At 31.3% G+C, this 19,424-nt stretch overlaps 3 protein-coding genes across 3 annotated transcripts; 2 read left to right on the top strand and 1 right to left on the bottom strand.

The window, feature by feature from the left end:
- The first annotated feature begins 213 nt into the window (after positions 1-213).
- LOC123657474 (geranylgeranyl transferase type-2 subunit beta) lies at positions 214-4,316 on the top strand. Its single transcript, XM_045593016.1, has 7 exons — positions 214-236; positions 825-1,019; positions 1,092-1,209; positions 1,679-1,772; positions 2,503-2,673; positions 3,241-3,394; positions 3,993-4,316. Exons 1-7 carry the CDS (start codon positions 214-216, stop codon positions 4,261-4,263), a joined length of 1,026 nt encoding a protein of 341 aa, XP_045448972.1. The 3' UTR covers positions 4,264-4,316.
- Positions 4,317-5,125: 809 nt separating this feature from the next.
- Positions 5,126-7,330, top strand: LOC123657473 (glucose dehydrogenase [FAD, quinone]-like). The gene is made up of 3 exons (XM_045593015.1): positions 5,126-5,270; positions 5,471-5,673; positions 5,891-7,330. Exons 1-3 carry the CDS (start codon positions 5,126-5,128, stop codon positions 7,328-7,330), a joined length of 1,788 nt encoding a protein of 595 aa, XP_045448971.1.
- Positions 7,331-11,759: 4,429 nt separating this feature from the next.
- LOC123657414 (forkhead box protein J1-like) lies at positions 11,760-13,491 on the bottom strand. The gene is made up of 2 exons (XM_045592959.1): positions 12,862-13,491; positions 11,760-12,230 (listed from the first exon to the last, which is right to left on the bottom strand). Exons 1-2 carry the CDS (start codon positions 13,489-13,491, stop codon positions 11,760-11,762), a joined length of 1,101 nt encoding a protein of 366 aa, XP_045448915.1.
- Between the last annotated feature and the right edge of the window lie 5,933 nt (positions 13,492-19,424).

The following is a 19,424-nucleotide window of genomic DNA, read 5'->3' as shown; positions in this document are numbered from 1 at the left end:
GCTTTGAAATACACAGGTCGAAGACGGGCAGCAGCGTCTTCGGTGCGACAAAGCCAGCCCTGCGGTCACTAACTCGCCTGCCCAGCGTGGTGACTATGGGCAAAACACATGAGTTCACGTTGTTTTTGGTGTGAACTTGTGGAGGCCTATGTCCAGCAGTGGACTGTATAGGCTGTAATGATGATAATGATGAATAAATTCGATAAGATTAAGATGAGAAGAAAACCCCACCCCGCGTGAGACTGAGGTGTATGCAAGAAAGACTAAGACTACGAAGCATGAAAGTGAGAACTGGTGTAGAAAAGTAAAGTAGTTAAAGTCTATGTTGGAATGCTATTTGTAAAAAAAACCCTAAAGACAATAGCCTTTTCACAACTAACACTGAACCCTACTTGTTGGGAATAATTATGTCTATTTCGCTTAGAGCCAATAGACAATAAATAGTCAAACAAATATTTCAATTAAAGAGTCGTATTTTGAAAAAACTCAGCATTTATCGTGAAATCAATAACCTGAAGTCTAAACTGTATCTTTATATCTATAATATCGAGTTACGCTAGTTTTCTTTTCAGGTTTTTTTTTTTAAATTTCACGCTTTATACTTTTATAGAATATTACTTTTCAGTTGGCAATAATCCCTTTATGTCAAGAATAGAGAGATGACAATGACAATTACTACAATTGAATTTGAAAACACTTGTCATTATCATTTAATTACTTCTATAATTCTATTCTTCTTCTACTTATTTAGGATTCGTCGCTCTCTATGAATTAGTTTACCTATAATATACAAACACCAAAGTTCTGACAACATGTCTTTTAAGACTGTCTTTTAAGACAAAGGACGTTGTTCTTGCTGAAGATAGGCCGAAAACTCTTCTAATACAAAAACATTCAGACTTCCTAGCCGCCTATGGCTTAAAAAAAGATGATTACGAATTTTGTATGACTGAATATTTGCGTATGTCTGGAATATATTGGAGTCTTACTGCTATGGAACTAATGGATCAATCGTCAAGGTAATAATTTGGATTAGTTATGTTTGGTGTTATTTTTATTTAAAAATTAATTGTTTACCTTTTCCTTCATAGAATGCCTAAAGAAGAAATCATAGCCTTTATTACATCCTGTCAAGACAGTGAAAGCGGAGGTATATCAGCCAGTAATGGACATGATCCTCATATGCTGTACACTTTGAGTGCTGTGCAGGTATATTTTTTTTTATTATGTAAAGATCCTCAGAGATGTTTAATATATATGTGATAAATAAATGTACTACAATATATAACCTGTATAGTCATAATTATCAATTGCCAGAACAGAAAAAAGTTTGGGAAATTAAATGATTTTTCTAATTTCATGTCTAGCGGTGTGTTTTTTGTGATAATTAAGTAATAATTTGTAATACACTGCAGCAGAACTTCTTAATTTAGAATTTTTTTTTAAAATAATCAGATCAGATCCTAACAAATTCAAAAATTAATTTTAGTTTGGCTGTAAAATCAAGAAACCTGGGAAGTTGACTCTTGGAAAAAGATGACTATATTCATCATAATTTCGAATATATTATAGAATTAGAAGTATATTTGTTTTCATTAATTGTATATACTTAAATGTTTTTTTTTTTTTATTATTATTTTATTAATTCTTAAGTTAATCTTTGTGATTAACTTTCCAGGTTTTGGCGATGTATGATAGATTGGATGCAATTGATAAAGAAGGTGTGGTGAGATATGTGACTTCTTTACAACAAGAAGATGGCAGCTTTATAGGTGTGTATATCTAATTATTACTTAACTAGCTGTGCCCATGGTTTCACCCACATTTATTTGAGATAAAAATGTACTAACATAGCTTATAGCCTTCTTTGGTAAATGAACTATATAACACAAAAAGAATTTTTCCAATGAACCAGTAGTTCTTAAAATTAGCATGTTCAGGCAAACCAATACTTCATCTTTATAATATTAGTATAGATTAATTTTACGCCTTTAATTTTAACCACCATTCACTATAACATTATAAAAAATTTTTCAAAATGAATTGCATTTATTGTAATATATTTTAGTTTAACAGCTTTCAATAATGCAGAGATAACGCAAATTATTCCAATGTGACTAACCAATGAGTTATTATTATACAATTCAAGTATTCAAGTATGTTATCAGGTTAAGTGTGATCTTAAGATTACAAATTCTGACTTCAATATAGTATAGTATAGTCAAAGCAATTAATATACTTCTTTTTTACTTATTATATGATTTAAAAAAAATTCTTAAAATTACTGTTGAAGCAGTGGTTTTTTGCTTGAAAATGTTTGCATATGCTGTAGTGTTCACTGTCTATTAGTGTACACAGTTACAGGTTCAGCATATTTAGAAAACATGCTATAACTATATAGAAAACTATTATAAATTTTTTAAATATAAATTGATGAGTGTACACTCACCTAAGTTCCAAACTATATGACACATGTGTAAAATTTTTCATTTATTTATGTAGGAGACAAGTGGGGAGAAGTTGATACAAGGTTCTCGTTCTGCGCTGTAATGTGTCTGTCCTTGCTCCATAGACTGGACGCCATTAATGTTAACAAAGCAGTTGAATTTGTATTGAGTTGTATGAACTTTGATGGAGGTTTCGGATCTAAGCCAGGGTCTGAGAGTCATGCAGGTATAACATTCTAATATAATGGATATATACAATAAAAGATTGGTAATTTCTGCTCTAATACATATTAACAGTTATAGTTAAAAGTATTTTAATGAGGTCATTGTTTGATATTTTATTTGTTGTTATTGTTTTGTCTTTTTTTTATGTCACTAGTTCGGCAAACAAGCATACGGCTCACCTGATGGTAAGAGATTACTGTAGCTTATAGACGCCTGCAACACCAGAAGCATCGCAAGCGCTTTGCCGACCCAATCCCCAATCCCCCAGGAGCTCTGTTCACCTTACTCACCAACAGGAACACAATACTGCTTGAAAGCAGTATTATTTGTATAAGTGTGCAAAAAATGTAAATATAACATTATAATAATGACATTATATAACTTTTTTATTAACACCAGTTCTATTTTCTTATAACTTTTGTTTTTATTCTATACTCCACACATACATACATACTACTTACCTTTAAAAACCATCAACAAGATTATTAAATGCCATAACACTAATAACAGGATTATATTTATATTGTAAAATAAGTTAGTTTTATTTACATAACATATAAATTTCCAGGTCTAATATACTGTTGTGTTGGTACATTGTCAATATGCAAACGGATGGACGCCTTAAAAGCTGACGAACTTGCCTGGTGGTTATGTGAAAGACAGTTGCCGAGTGGTGGTCTTAATGGTCGTCCTGAAAAACTGCCTGATTTATGCTATTCCTGGTAACTTGTATTAATAACTATTTAATTACAGTATACTTTTGATAATCTACTGCATTTAGTTTACAGGCTTATGATGTCCAAGCAAAAAATTTAAACAGTAGTAAAAAAAGTATGCCTTAAAAAGGGTAGATCGTCGCTATAATAATTGCAACCCGCTTCGTGCGCTTGCTCTTGTAGCATCTGTTCCAGCTTATGACAAATTTTTGTATAAAGCATTATGTTTATTATGTTTGTTGTACTCGGGGCATTTGTGCCTGTTTCATTTGTGCTAACAACACCTCTAAATTTTTTTATTTATTTATTAATAATACAAAAGAATTAAAAATAGTAGCATTTAACTGTGTGACAAAAATCACTATTGATTTATCCGCCGTTATTTTAATCATAACTAATTTTCTTAATATAATAATAATGTTTTATTTCTGAAAGAAATTAAAAATTGTGCTTAGTCATTGTAGGTACACAGACGTTACACAATTATTAGAACTAGTACAATCAAAGAAGCATCTCTTTGATTGTACTAATTGATCTGTGTGACATGCAATGTATGTCATATATAATATGATATTATGAAATAATATATTTTATAACTTTTCAGGTGGGTTATGTCTTCCCTGTCAATGTTGAATAGAATACACTGGGTAGACAAAAAAAATTTAGAACAATTTATCCTAGCTTGCCAAGACGCTGAAACAGGAGGATTCAGTGACCGACCTGGCGACATAACTGATCCTTTTCATACCTTATTTGGTCTTGCCGGTCTATCATTATTAGGCAATTCTAGCATAAAAAGTGTCAACCCTACATACTGTATGCCTCAAGAAACTATAGATAGATTGAAATTAGAGCCACAGATTTTATATGTGTAATTTAAATACAATTGTATATATAATATAAGTTATAAATTAAAATTAATATATAACCTGATGTTTTTATTTATCTCCTTAAACACTATTGTTAATTCATTTAATATTAAACAAAATTAGGATAAGGAGAAGGAAAACGCCGTACATTAAAAACAAAACCCCTAAACCTAAAATTGAAATTATTAAAATATCAGTCAGATTATTTTTTTATTAGTTTTTATTTTTTAAAGGGTTTTAAAATAGAAAATAAATTTCTGTATACTTTCCTTTAGTATATTCATTGAACATGTTCTTTTAGAAATTGATAATTGAGGAATTGTTATTTTTTATTCGTTTATTATATTAAAATTTAAAATATATTACGTTCTGGCGAATTAAAAATTCCCTAATAAAATTTATCCACCTAATCTTTCCCGCTATTCGCAAAATATCCCTAAATTCAGGGGAAAATCCCCTAAGTTGGCAGCACTGAACATTATATTTCACATAACTATTATAGAGCAATCAAATTTTTATAATAAACATCAACATTATATACCTACAACAGAATTTATGTTAATTTGTAAAACAATTATTTTATTACTATTAATATTTGATAAATAATTATTCTCAAGAACTTGATTACGATAAAATATTTCAGATATAACTTTTGAGAATTATACCTAAAATATTTGTGGCTGTATATCTTACAGTCTTTGCTTTCTCGCATAAGAAAAAAAGTAATTTGTAAATATAAACTTTTTTGAAGCTCTTAAAATTGTTAAAAAATTACCACGATAAAGATGTAAACATTTAATATTAAATGATAATAATAAAATAGATATTATACATATTTACAATTCACTACTTAAGAACTAACTATAAAATGTCTCCCATACATTTACTTCAGTTAGTAATTTTTAGTGTATGTATTTATTCGTTTTCTGTTTTTACTTATTTGGTTTTCTACTATGATTTGATCTTGTCAGTGTTTTTTAATGAAATGCAATCAGAATACGATTTTATTATAGGTAAGCATTGTAATATATATATTTAAATTCGAATTCTGTCAATAATATTTAAAAAAAGTAAAGAAAATAAAAGATATAATATATTTTTTTATAATTATAGTGAGTAGTATAAAAATTCCATGCGAAATTTGACAAAAGAAAATTAAAATTAAAATAAACACGAGATTGGCCAAAAGTTAAGTATTTTTTTGTATTTTCAGTTGGTTCCGGCACAGCTGGTTCCTTAATCGCACAGAGGATAGCACAGGAAACTAATTACACATTTATAGTATTAGAGGCGGGTAGCAGAGGTCATCCCTTTCATGATATCCCAGCGTTTGGACCCTTATTGCACCAATCTGTATTTGACTGGAATTATGAAACACTACCCCAAGAAAATGCATGTTTCGCTATGGAAAAATCTGTAAGAAGTTATATTAATATTATTAAACCATTGCTTGACTATATAATTATTTTAATAGAGTATAAAGTAAAAACTTTTTTTATTTTATTTTTGTTTATTTACTAAAACAAAAATCTAAGTTGAAATAAAATTTTACATGATATAGCATCAATACATTAGAATTTATTATATTATTTGATTGTTACAACAAATTCATAAATATTTTCTTTTATTACAGAAATGTAAATTAACCCAAGGAAAGATATTTGGTGGATCATCAAAATTGAACAACATGGTACACGTCCGAGGAAACACTTCACACTATGTTGAATGGTTCTACGGTAAATACACCAAGAATTATATTGAAGAACAATTTGATTATATAAATTCAAATATTTTTCACTTAAACAGCATACAATATGAGAGTGATCTTAGTGAAGCTGTTCTAAATGCTTCTAAGGAATTAAATTTTAATTTATTAAATAAGAAGTTTGATATTGGTTTTAACAAATCTTTGCTAACTCAACATAACGGGAAAAGGTGGACGACATCTTACAATTTAGAAACTTCTAAGCACGTCCTTACAAATGTGTTAGTAGAAAAATTACTTTTCAAGGGTTCTACTTGTATAGGTGTTCAAATACATTCTGCAAATAAAGTGAAACTCTTTGCCAAAAAAGGTGTTATAGTCAGTGCAGGAACATTCAATTCAGCTAAAATTCTACAATTGTCTGGTATAGGACCTAGAACATTATTAAATTCTCTAGATATACCTGTAAAAAAGGAGTTGCCAGTTGGAAAAAATTTACAAGATCACATTGGTACAGGACTAGATTTAGTTTTATTTAATAATTCTCAGTCAGTTGGAATGTTTGACATAATGAATCTTTGGAATGTATTCCAGTATTTTTTTTATGGTAAAGGGCCGTTGACTACACCAGGGTGTGAGGTTATAGGGTTTGTTTCAACAAAAAATGAGACGACACCGGATTTACAGTTTATGGTGTTGCCTGTTGGTATATCAACAGACAGGGGTAGTTATTTAAGAAAGGCTTTAAGAATCAAAGATAGTGTCTGGGAAAATTATTTTAGCAAAATTTTTGATAAATATTCTGCTACGTTTTTAACTTTATTATTACATCCTAAAAGTAAAGGTGAGGTAAGGATACAAAGTATTGATCCAAATATACCTCCTCTTATAAATCCAAAATATTTATCTCACAAAGATGACATCAGAACTATAGCGCAGGGTGTTCTTATAACAAGAAAACTTATAGAAACCGAATCCTTAAAAGCTATGGGAGCTCATATAAACAACCTTCCGTTTCCTGGTTGCGAAAACTTTGAGATGTTTTCAGATTTATACTTAGAATGTTATATTAAACATCTTACATTAACAAGTTATCATCCAGTAGGAACATGTACCATGGGGCTACCAGACTCAAATAAATCTGTAGTAGATACTTCTTTTAGAGTTATAGGAATAGATAATGTATATATTGTGGATGGCTCAGTGCTGCCAACTTTACCAAGCGGTAATATTAACGCGGTAATTGCTATGATGGCTAATATATTTTTTGAAAATAACATAATCAAATTGTATAACACAAATAGCAATAAATCGTGTGATAAAATTATTTTAAGAGAAATTGTTCAAAAAATATGTGTAAAGAATTAAAATTTGAAAGAGGTTTGCAAATAACTCAAAGTGAGTAAATCTTTGTTAGTGAACACATGTAATTAGGTAAACTAAGATACCAAAGCCAAACTTTGACAGTTTTTTTATATCATTTTTGAATTGCAATTTTTTATATTAAAAAAATTTATATTATTCGTGTTTATTCAAAGTATATACTTTATTGTACAAAACACAAAGAGCCGATTTCACCGCTTGTGCATAAAATTTATCTTGCAAATAAGTGACGTATAGACTTCAAAAGCAGGACGTAGAATGGGTCATTAGGACTTATTCTCCTCAATTAAAGTACAAGTTTTTTAATTCATATTTTCGAATAGTAATATCATAAAGATAGTGGATTTCGATGGTAGATTAATAAAAAAGAATAATATAGCAAAAAGTTTTTTCCGTTGAATACCGTTATTCGTCAAATAGCGTTATCTACAACCGGTGCAAATTTCCCTTACAGTTACAGAAAGTAAAAAATTAAGAAGTTAAGAATTAGGTAAGTTAGTTCTGTATAAACCGTCCCTTCATTGTAAATAAATTATAACCTTGCTTACGCGCTCATTGGATGGTTTATGCAGAACTAGCTTACCTCATTAATTTATTTACTTTATTAAACTTATTTTTGTCACACATGATATATATATTCTATAATTATAAATGAGGAGCAATAACTATATTAATTACCTGTGACCTGTATGTCTGTAGTGATGGGTTACAAAATATATACGTAGGTATATATTTGTTGACTGTTATGAAAAACACAGACATTAAGTTGCCCACCTTATGAGCAGTAAATCGTGTATTTGAATATTAAGTAACAAAATTTTAACTAAAAAGTACAAAAAATATAAAGATATTTGTATTTTTTTTTTATTGACTTGGCCGTTGGCGCAGTTTGTAGTAACCCTGCTTTCTGCTCCAGGGGTTGTGGGTTCAATTCCCACCCCCAAATCTGGGTGTAATATACATATTTATTTCACTTCAGCCTAATACAGTCCACTGCTGGATATAAGCCGGTTCGCGCCAAAAATCGCGTGAACTCGTGTGTTGCCCAGAGTCACCACGCTGGGCAGACGGGTTGATGACTGCAGGGCTGGCTTTGTCGCACCGAAGACGCTGGTGCTCGTCTTCCGCCTGTGTATTTCAAAGCCAGCAGTTGGATGGTTATCCCGCCATCGGTCGGCTTTTTAAGTTCCAAGGTGGTAGTGGAACTGTGTTATCCTTTAGTCGCCTCTTACGACACCCACGGGAAGAGAGGGTGTGGCTATATTCTCTAATGCCGTAGCCACACGGCTATTTTAGAGATTAGAAAATACTTGTAAAATATAATATCGTTATTAATTTTTTCCTTGTAGAAACTTAAGTTACTTGAATTCTAAATATTAAAGGTTTAATAAAATAAAACGCAACAGTAAACATTTTATTATTAATATATTTAAGGTCACTTCTATAGACAAATGATCCATACATATTTTGAGCCACGTTTCTGAAACAACCATTTCGTAATACTAAGGTATAACTACTAGATCAATAAAAATCAATACAATCAAGCACACATGTTATGTTGTCATTTTCATTTTATAGATATCAAAATATGACGTTAATCAAAAGGAAAATCTTATAGGTACCAAACTTTTTTTACTTATAATCGTAAAATTATATTGTTGCTATCTGAAACTATTACATTTTTTTTTTCTTTCTATATTTTATTATTTGTGCTTTTTTCTACACATACATACAATTTTACTACAATTTAATTCAAGATTGCAAAGTTTGAAAGTCAGATTACATATGAAATCAATATCTGAATCGTTATAATCATATTTTAATATAAAAAGATCAATAAATACAAAGTTTTAATACAAAATTATTAGCGCTTGTTTTGCGTTGGAAAATGTCCTCGAAAAAAGTTCACCACATATTTTTAATAAGTATAGAAGCCAAACACCCACAAAAGTTTAGTTGGGATTGACCAAAGACAAAGATTGTCACTAGATAAAACCTATAATCTACATAGGTATACCATAGCTACTAATGACTAGTGAAAATCTAAATCTGGATTTCGTTGACCTTTAACCTTTAAATTATACTAGTTAACTGACCAGTAACGTCTCGCACAGATCAAGAATTGTGTACAAGTCTTAACAACACCTGTAGGTACTGGTATAGTCTGAATTAATAAGAGAGATAAGTTATTCCATGAACAGACCAAACTTCCCATAAAGGCAGGCAATTTGTCCATGACCTGCAGTGGACTACAGCCCTGGATAGCAGCCCATTTGCCCGAGAAAAACACTAACTATTACCTATGCCATATATTACATTGTTTTTTTTTTTTAATACGATTACCATTATAAAATATCAGTAAATGACTTATACCATCCGTAGAAGAGCTTACATTTAATAAAACTTCCATTCTACTTTACATAAATAATTTCAAATTTATGAATCGGATTAAATAATCCCCTTTAAATGAATTTGACAGTCGTTCCTCAAAATACATAATACCTAAATTATATTTAGTATTATATAAGTAATTATGTTTGAAGAATTACAAGTAGATAATTATATTCTAGGTAGATTGACTAGCTTTTATCAATAAGTACCTACTTTAAATGTTAGTAACATTAAACATTTAAATTATTGTGTGTACTTACTAAAGTAATTTATTTTTCAAACATACAAATAGTATTTTTTTTTAATTATATATTTTTTTAATTATTTTTTTATATCATTGAATAAGACTGTCAACTTAAGTTTTTTTTTTCGAAAAGTTTTTTTTTTTTAATTCACAATAATTTCTTCGATTGATAAAGACACTCACGGACGGAATGTTACATTAAACTAATACTTATTTACATACATTTAAAATGCAAAATAGACTACATTTGTGCAATAAAATGATTTTTTCGGAAACATCTATAAAATATCGACTAGAAAATGTATTTACAATACATACTATGTTCTTACGACAAAAAGTGATAAATATACATATTTGGAAATATCTTAATACAATTAATAACTCACTTTGTGCTGAGCAAAACGCAGACGATGCAGTAACTGCACACAATAATACTGGACGGAATGTCTGATTTCTCATGGTACATATCAGGTGATGAGAACCAAAGTGGCTTATTAATAACATTACATAAAAATCGCTCCAGTAGAAATTTCATCAGCTTTTTTACCGTTTTTATTTTTTAATTGAGACCAAATGATAAGAGCACTCATCTAAACAAAATCCTCTCCTATCGAATTATAAATGATATATTTTCGAGGTAGCAAACATAAAAAATACAAGCTAATGAAATCTATAAATTTGCTAAGTATTAATGCTGTGATAAATTTAAGAAAAAACTTGTGAAGCAGATAGGTATTAATGTTTTGGTATTCTAAAATGTAATTTTATTGAGTAAATACAAAATAATAATAATAATTAAGCTTGCTTGACTTTAAAAGAAATATCTATTTATATAATAGCTCACTTTGATCATCAGTACCATTGTTTCATTTAACCTACTTACACAGAAATATTTATTGCATAATATTACATTATACTATATTTATTTAATTATTTAGTGAAAAAAATCGGAAATATTTCTTAGAAAATAAAGTAGGCATTTTTAGATACAAAAAAAAGGTTAAATATAATACGAAGTTTTGTTAGTCTTTGCTTAATTGCTTATTTCTTCTCTGTAGTAAATACGTGTATTGTATTGTATAAAAAGTAACTCAATGCAATAAACGGGTAGAGGTTTGATGTAATTGTTTGCTGGCAAACGAAAGAAAACGACGTCAATTTAAAAATTATCAATTAATTACGCGATATTTTAATTAGTTTATTAATTATTTTAAGCAATTTTCCGTATTGTACTTTTAATACTGAGCGGTAAAATCATTGTCATATTATAAAATATTATTTTTATGTTAAGATAAGGCACCTACTTTTATATATATTGAATATATTACTTAATAATACAAGTGTATATATAGATATTTATATTAAATAAAAATGTGTTATTTTCGTATAATAAACTTGTGTATGTTACACATAAATAACATCGTTATTATTTAAATCACACATGATCAACTGAGCTTTGTCTTGAGCAAGATTTGATCAAATTTGTTTACCTGATAGGTAAAGTACGTAAAATTGAAATGTATTTTTTTTCTCAGCTGTAACATTTACTTTCGTAAAGAATTCACACTATTTGTTAAGCCAGAAATCACTATTCCATTTATAAAAAATTCACGAAATACCGCACAAACACGAATACTTAGTTAATAATGTTATTTTTTATTTTTAGTGCACTTTTGTACCTAATATCAAAATTACTTAACGAACCATTAAGAACATAACTTCTTTCGCTTATGCCATCAATATTTTAAAATGTTCACTTCATGTACGTAGTTGTAATACTTACTTGAAACAGGAATCTAAGTAGTTGTCGAGTACATCCAACTGCAAATCTTCCCAGTCGGTAGGATTCAGAAGCCAGGAAGATAAGTCGTCTTCTGGTATAAGAGGTGGTGGAGCGACCGGTTCAACTATAACATTGGCTCCAATGTTGGCTTCCATGTCAATATCCGCCAAAGTTGGTAGACTAAATTCTGGCAAATGTAATGTTACAGCTTGATTAACTTCGTTGACTATTGTATCTATACTTTCCACTTGAGGTATATTCGCGACTGCAATCTTTTCCTCGTTAATTTTCGTATCTAATTTTTGCTCACTGTTCTTCTTCTTTTTATGGGGTCTATTGGAAATTCTTTTAGTTCCCTCTAAATGAGCGAGGTCTAGCTTCCAGAAGCCACCTTTACCAGGCTCTTGTTTTGAACGCGCAACTTTTACGAAAACTTTGTTGAGGGATAAGTTGTGTCTTATTGAATTCTGGAAGTAATTTTTATTCATATAAAATTTATTTTATAGACATTTTTGATGAAATCTAGGTATTACAAGTAGAAATTAATAATCTCTTTTTTTAATACTAAATATATTAAGATATTTTCTGTTTGTACTAAATTAAATACCTTTTTTCATTCATTCATTACAGCCTATACAGTCCACTGCTGGACATAGGCCTCCACAAGTTTACGCCAAAAATAACGTGAACTCGTGTGTTTTGCCCATAGTCACCACGCTGGGCAGGCGGGTTGGTGACCGCAGTACTGGCTTTGTCGCACCGAAGACGCTGCTGCCCGTCTCCGGCCTGTGTATTTCAAAGCCAGCAGTTGGATGGTTATCCCGCCATCGGTCGGCTTCTTAAGTTCCAAGGTGGTTGTGGAACCTTGTTATCCCTTAGTCGCCTCTTACGACACCCACGGGAAGAGAGGGGGTGGCTAAATTCTTTAGTGCCGTAGCCACACAGCACTAAACCTTACCTTATCTACATGTATTTAACTGCATGCTTGAATGGTCACCCCGAATTCAATTACGCGATATCTAATCTGGTATGAAGATTTTCCGCTTATTAATATCCATTCGAAATAGTTTACTACCGTATTTTTACGATATCACTCACCTGCCATGTGGGGTCCGCGTTCCTGTAATATTTGAAGTTCTCCCTAATCCACGAGTAAATAGCTGATAGTGTCACCTTGTCGTTATTGTACCTCATCGCCATACATATCAACGTGCTATACGAATAAGGCGGCTTCTTCTCACTATTTTTCTGATACTCTTCCTTGTTTTCCATGAAATCCTTCTGGCACTTCGCTAACGTTTGATTAAACTTCTGCAGCCTCGTGTTTTGAGGTTGCGGCTTCACTTGCGGGTTTGGTGACATCGGCGGTATAGGGAATTGTGGAACTGCCATAATGTTCGTTATATTCTGTAACCATGTCAGATTTGTCAAATCTGTTTCTGGTTCTTCTTCTACCTTTGACAGCGTCTGTTTCGCTTGACTCTTCTTAGGATGCGAAGAAAAATCCATTGTCGCTTCTTCCATTTGTACACTCGTCGATTCCTCATTGCTATGTGCATATGAGTCAGGCTGTTCATAAACATATTCTATCTCTACTGTATGTGAAGATTCGGGGACTGCGTGGTCCATCGCAAAGAACCCACACTGCTCCCCTGAGTCACCGTAGAGATTAATGGAGGCGTCCAGCATCTCGCCGGACGCCGGCGACAGACCCGACGTTATGTGCATTGTGGCTAACTACATTCCTGTAATAGAAACGAAACTATGAATCAACGGTTCGCCGAATTTTCCAACACAACAATGGCCTAAAGGTCGAGTGGGTGTACCCGAGTGGTGGTGGTGAAGTAAGATGGTGGCGATCGATCGGCGACGGCGCGGACGGTATGACGTCGCGATGGTCAGCCCCCACCGCCGAGTCCGGTCTCGATCGACTGCGGTGCGTATGTGCGCGCGTGCCGGCGTCGCGCTAGCTTGTGGCAGGTGCGCGCTCCCCATTGTGAACAGGTGGTGTGTTGCCTGCCGATCGATATTATTCCGCCCGTAAGAAGTCCAGCCCGCATACGATAGCTCCGGACAATTAGTCACAGTTATCGCTAGACTTCGCGGACTCGTTATCGGAGACTGCGGGTACTTCCTTGTTAATGAACTTTATGCGTTATACGAAATTTATTCTTTTCTGTATTATTTGTCCTACTTTTTTGAAAATTGATGTTTTCTAAGAATATTATAATTAATTATTAAATCCATAACATTGTGTAGTTTATTCCTTTTTATAGGAAAAAAATTAAAATTTAGAAAGCAAAACTATTTAAGTAAAATTGCAGATTGTTATTGTCATCCAATCAATTCAATCAGTCTGAAAGCTGCTACTAATATCGATTTAAATCCCTTATTTGACAAGAATAAATACCGTCGAGCGCCCTTCACCGACGAGCAATTAGGGCGAGTGCTAGGATGGTGTCAGACAAGTGTTTGTTAAGAAAACATACATAACACAATGTAGTATATATTTAAAGTATAGGTACGTATTTAGTTTTTTCATATTCAGTATAGAAAATAACATTTGTTTGGAAATTAAATCTAGACACTCAGACATTCATACAAGTACTAGTAGGTACAGGCGATAATAGCTTTTTTTTTAAATTATAAGATGTATCTTCTTAAATATTCAACTTTAAGTGCATAAATCTCATCTAATATAGATAAGAATAAAACATAAAAACAAAATTATTTTTTGTTACTTTTTAACCGAATTCCAAAAAAGAAGGAGGCTCTCAATTGATTGTTTTTTTTTTCGGTCACCAACCTGCCTGCACAGCGTGGTGACTATGGGCAACACACATAAGTTAACGCCATTTTTGGCGCGAAGTTGCGAAGGCCTATGCCCAGCTGTGGACTGCAATAGGCTGAAGTGATGATGATGATAACCTCAGAACTTTTAACTAGGTGAACCGATTTCGATGTTTTATTTTTATTTTTTATTTTTTAATCTAAAGGTTTCATGTCGTGGGGTCCTATTTAAATTTAATTGAGATCTGACAAGTACTTTTCGAGCTATATCTAATAATACGTAATTATTAGACTATTTTTTCGTCGACAAACGTTGTATTATATAATATACCGCATAACTTTTCACTGGGTGTACGGATTTTGATGATTCTTATTTTAATCGAAAGCTGGTGATTGTCATGTGGCGCGATTTAAATTTTATCAAGGCCTAACGAAAACTTTTTGAGTAATCCCTATTTTACATGGAAATTTTTTCTCATTATTATTTAATTATCCTTTTTACTATTGCCGCCAAAATGGGAAAACGAATGGTGGTCCTGAAACCAGTGTCAGGGCTTTTAGTCCTGAGAATAGCTGAGGTCCTACCTTTTTGTGAGACACACTGTTGCCGCGCTACTGTCTTCCTTTATCGTCTATTTTTTATTTTATTTATTTTTTTTTTTTTTTGTTTTTTTATTACTCACATATTGTATTAGACCTAAGACTTATTGTAATGCCTGCCTCTGATGTTATATGTATATGCATATATTGTGTATGTTAGGAACCGTGTGTTTTGCAAATAAAGTTATTTATTATTATTATTATTTTCGGTATTTTTTTTTCTCAGCCTTTGGCTGGTTTTTCTGCATTTACGGGTCAAAACCAAGTAAATGCAGCGTGTGGTGTGTTAAAATTATGTGTTGTGTGGGATTTCGTGTTCGTCAATTTGCAAGAACTTTCTTACGATTCGGCATGTATTTAAAATGGCGGCTTTTTGTAAGGTGATATAAAGAGTTTCGTTTAATTCTAGTAGTTTAAGACTATGTAACAGATGGTTTGACATAACACCTGTCGTGGCAACAGCTATTGGGATTATGTATACTTTATTTTTATTATTATTATAAATTATTATATACTCTATGTGTGTGCCTATAGACGCTTACAAGAATATGAGCGAATGTAAGAGCGCTTCAGACTCTAAGCTCTTGTCTCTTCTTCTGTCAGCTGCCAGCCTGCCAGCCAGGCTGTAATATGTCCAGTCGGGCTGCTCCAAATAATAAGCGAGATATGCCCCGCCATACCATAATTTTGTCTTTGTATAAAACCGTGATTGTAGGGCCCTGATTATTTCAAGGAATATAAATTGTGTATCTATTGCAACGAATAAGTAATATGAATTAAAGTTAAACATACGTAAAAAAGAAAATTATTAATTTGATTAATTTTAGTTCCCTTGTCAAACTTTTAAATATAGTGTTGTAACGCCTTTTATATTTAAAAAAATTATTACGCTTATATGGATATTTTATAAGTGTAATCCAATCAAAATTTTCCCGCGCTTGTCCCAAATGTCAGCGGCCATAGCGTAAGGTGTCTGCAGCGGAGCGTAACACACGCGCGTACCTGGCACCGGGAACAATCGCTACAACCCCTAATACAATTGTATTTCCCTCGTGGGGACATTGTACCCTACAGGGATTTCGTAACGTTTAAATTTAAGCACCGCTTAAGTGTCTTATTAAACATAAAGTGGAACATTAATGTAATGTATGATTCGAAAATTATTTATTTATAACATTTTATTACGAATATAGGTACAATATAAAGATCTCATCAGTGTGAATAAATATATATATATATATATATATATATATATATATATATATATATATATATATATATATATATATATATATAAGCCATATTCATCCATATATAAATGAATGTTTGTCTGCATGTCCTTTATAGAATCGTAAACTATGCATTTGATCATGGCATGATCTTCAAAAGGTTTTGCATGAGCCCACAAAGGTTTTCTGAGTCAATACGACGAAAAAAAAGCGTAGCAACGCGCGTATAGCTAGTATTATATATATTTTTTAAGTTTCATAATTTTAAAAACTAAACAAAAATGTTACATTTATGCATCATTACTTAACATTAACTCATATAAACGTACCTACATATTTTCAAATACTACCTACTGATAACTACTAATAATAGATGATGTTAATGATCGGACATATTGGAACCTGGAGAGATTGTTAGTTGAAAAACAGATCCTAGCAATAGCTGGGATTAATAATGCCAAACAGATGAGAAAAACGAGTGAAAAAAAATCAAATCTTATTAATTTAATAATATAATACTATAATTATTATGCCCAACTTTTTTTGTCTAACTCTTCTTTATTGTAAACTGAAAATGTTGTCTATTGTTACTTTGATGAACATACCCCAACTGTTATTTTCTACGATAACGTTTTCGCGCTCAACTAATTCTAAAACGGTCGATTCTCGCATGTAAGCCCTAGGGGGATTGATAAGATATAAATGTTGAATATATTTAAGTATTTTAAAATATAAACTCAGTACCGCCATATGCTTTTCTTCGTAAAGATGTCATTTTTTTTTTTTTTTTGTAAAAACGATATTGACAATAATGGAGACATTACGACGAATATTTTTTATTTATACCTACACATAGATAAATACCATTATATTGTATCTTATAACTTCTCAAATGCATCACATATAATAACTTAATTTACAAGTAAACAAACAAGTCAAATATGTGATTTTCAACTGTAACCAATGTTATCGTTATTTTTAAATTGTCTTTTGATTCAAGACTTTTGTCCTATGTAGTGCGTCAGTACTTACTGTATCGATTTATAATTAGGTATGTATAAAAATATTCTTAACAAATTGACGTAGGAACCTACATAAGATCCAGACCACGCTTACAAATAAATTCTAGTTCTTGTTAAACTAATATTACTGGAGCTGTTAACAAAGCCTTCGAAGTTCGTGACCTTTACGTTATTAATTAACTGTTAGTAAATTGTATACAAATGTAGCTGTAAATTGTAATAAATATAGCAGCATATAAAGCAGTCAGTTATTATTAAAACAATGAAATCGTACTTTACTCAGCGGTAAAAATAGTCTTTTTCGTATATTGAAATATAAGAATTATGAGAGCCTATCAGATCTATGCTCTGCATTTGTCCACGTTTTTATGAAGTTTATTATATTTTTCATAGGGCATAACTAAAATACCTATCTAGTCTTTTGAGTTACGTCTTAATCAATAAAAAAATTGGGTTTATAACTATAATATTATAACAGTCTAAATTACGCACTGCGTCATCAGTCACAGATAATTCAAAATAAGTAGGTATTTTTGTGTATGAATCAGCGTTTTATTAGGAAACCTGTCATAATGTCCCTTACAATATGTAGGTACCAAACGAATAGTGGGTACTATTTCATCTTAACGTACTACGAGTATATTTTTGAAGTAAAACTTTTTTACGCACGCTTGGCTTGGGTTGTAAGCTGGTGAATGCTTGACGTGAGCGTTACGAAAAGTGGGATCGGGCGAGGCGAACGGAAGTTGAGAGGGATATATAAATTAGTGAAGATAGAAAGAGAGAGAATTACGTTACGTAAGTTTTACTTTAGTCTTGTGGTCTAAGGCACTCGTTTTTTTTTATAATAATATTAATTTGGAACAAGAGAATGGTTATACCTATATAATACAAAAGTAACTAAGATACAAATAAGGTGTATCCAAAAAAACTGTTAAGTAGATGTCATATAACTTTGAAAGTATGCGTTTGGATACAATATTCTTCACCCTAAAGTACCGTAAGCTATGACTGGTTAATCCGCTCAATAATCATAAAACGATGTCAATTTTCTACTCGAGAAGCGACTGCCCATATGTTTTACCGTCCTCATAATCATTATTACTTGTAGGTTGTCCATATTACACCGATCGCGCATATGTCGAGTACACCTGTTGTGGACACCCTAAGGGATGCCCGTATAATTTTTATTAGGCCTTTTGTTTTTAAGGGAGACTTAATGTCAGGAGTGCAATGATAGATGTATGTTTAAAGGGTTGGTTAATGTCGAGACACGTGTGTAATAATACTTAATTTTTTTTTATTGGAAATATGAGAATTGTAATTTTTTTTTCCTACGTGGCCTTTCTTTTTCGAATTATTATGTGTAATAATTTGTATGCAACAAATTAATAAAAATGTTCGCAATTTAAACTGTGTTTTCAAGTTACCTGCGTCTTTATTCTCATCAATCAAATATCAAATTAAATAACTTTTTGACGAGAAAAGATTTATATAATCCTGCAAGACTAAAAATTCCCTTCACATTTTTTAAATCCTTTGATAAAGTAAACAAATAAATAAATGCATTCTTGTATGCATATCCTTTGGTTTTCAATAAACAATATATTATGAACATAATATATTATATTTATTCAATTTTAGACTACAAAAATTTATCTTTTTTTCTATTGAAGTTAAAATGGATATTCATTTTACATTTATACAATAAACTAGAATCAGAAACAAGAACTTTTAGAATATAAGCAACTGTAATTTAACCTTCAATTAATGTTAGGCATGTTACTCAACAATACTATTTCCAATCTATATTATAACATTTAAATATTATTATTTCTTTAAAACTCTGAGTTTTTTTTGACAACGGTTTATTACCTAAATAAAATTCTACGGTCACGGATCGGATTCACGCTCCGGGCAAATATTTGTATTCCACCTTGCATGTAAAGCTGTCGGTACCGGTTGTTATAGCAGACACCTGATAGCAATCGTTACTCTTGGTAGAAAAATTACCCACCAA

Source organism: Melitaea cinxia, chromosome 10, assembly GCF_905220565.1.
Source record: "Melitaea cinxia chromosome 10, ilMelCinx1.1, whole genome shotgun sequence".
In the NCBI taxonomy this organism is placed as follows: Eukaryota; Metazoa; Arthropoda; class Insecta; order Lepidoptera; family Nymphalidae; genus Melitaea; species Melitaea cinxia.
Note: the sequence above shows the minus strand (reverse complement) of the source record. Positions and strands in the feature narration are given on the sequence as shown.

What these genes read in the sequence shown, in the direction of transcription:
- LOC123657474 (XM_045593016.1), top strand. Translation starts at nt 214, where the DNA reads ATGAGAAGAAAACCCCACCCCGC. An exon ending in AGAAGATGGCAGCTTTATAG is followed by an intron (nt 1,773 to 2,502) that starts GTGTGTATATCT and finishes TTATTTATGTAG; the next exon opens with GAGACAAGTGGGGAGAAGTT. An exon ending in AGGGTCTGAGAGTCATGCAG is followed by an intron (nt 2,674 to 3,240) that starts GTATAACATTCT and finishes ATAAATTTCCAG; the next exon opens with GTCTAATATACTGTTGTGTT.
- LOC123657473 (XM_045593015.1), top strand. Translation starts at nt 5,126, where the DNA reads ATGTCTCCCATACATTTACTTCAGTTAGTAATTTTTAGTGTATGTATT. An exon ending in AGAATACGATTTTATTATAG is followed by an intron (nt 5,271 to 5,470) that starts GTAAGCATTGTA and finishes TTGTATTTTCAG; the next exon opens with TTGGTTCCGGCACAGCTGGT. An exon ending in GTTTCGCTATGGAAAAATCT is followed by an intron (nt 5,674 to 5,890) that starts GTAAGAAGTTAT and finishes CTTTTATTACAG; the next exon opens with AAATGTAAATTAACCCAAGG.
- LOC123657414 (XM_045592959.1), bottom strand. Translation starts at nt 13,491, where the DNA reads ATGCACATAACGTCGGGTCTGTCGCCGGCGTCCGGCGAGATGCTGGAC. An exon ending in ACGCGGACCCCACATGGCAG is followed by an intron (nt 12,231 to 12,861) that starts GTGAGTGATATC and finishes AATTACTTCCAG; the next exon opens with AATTCAATAAGACACAACTT.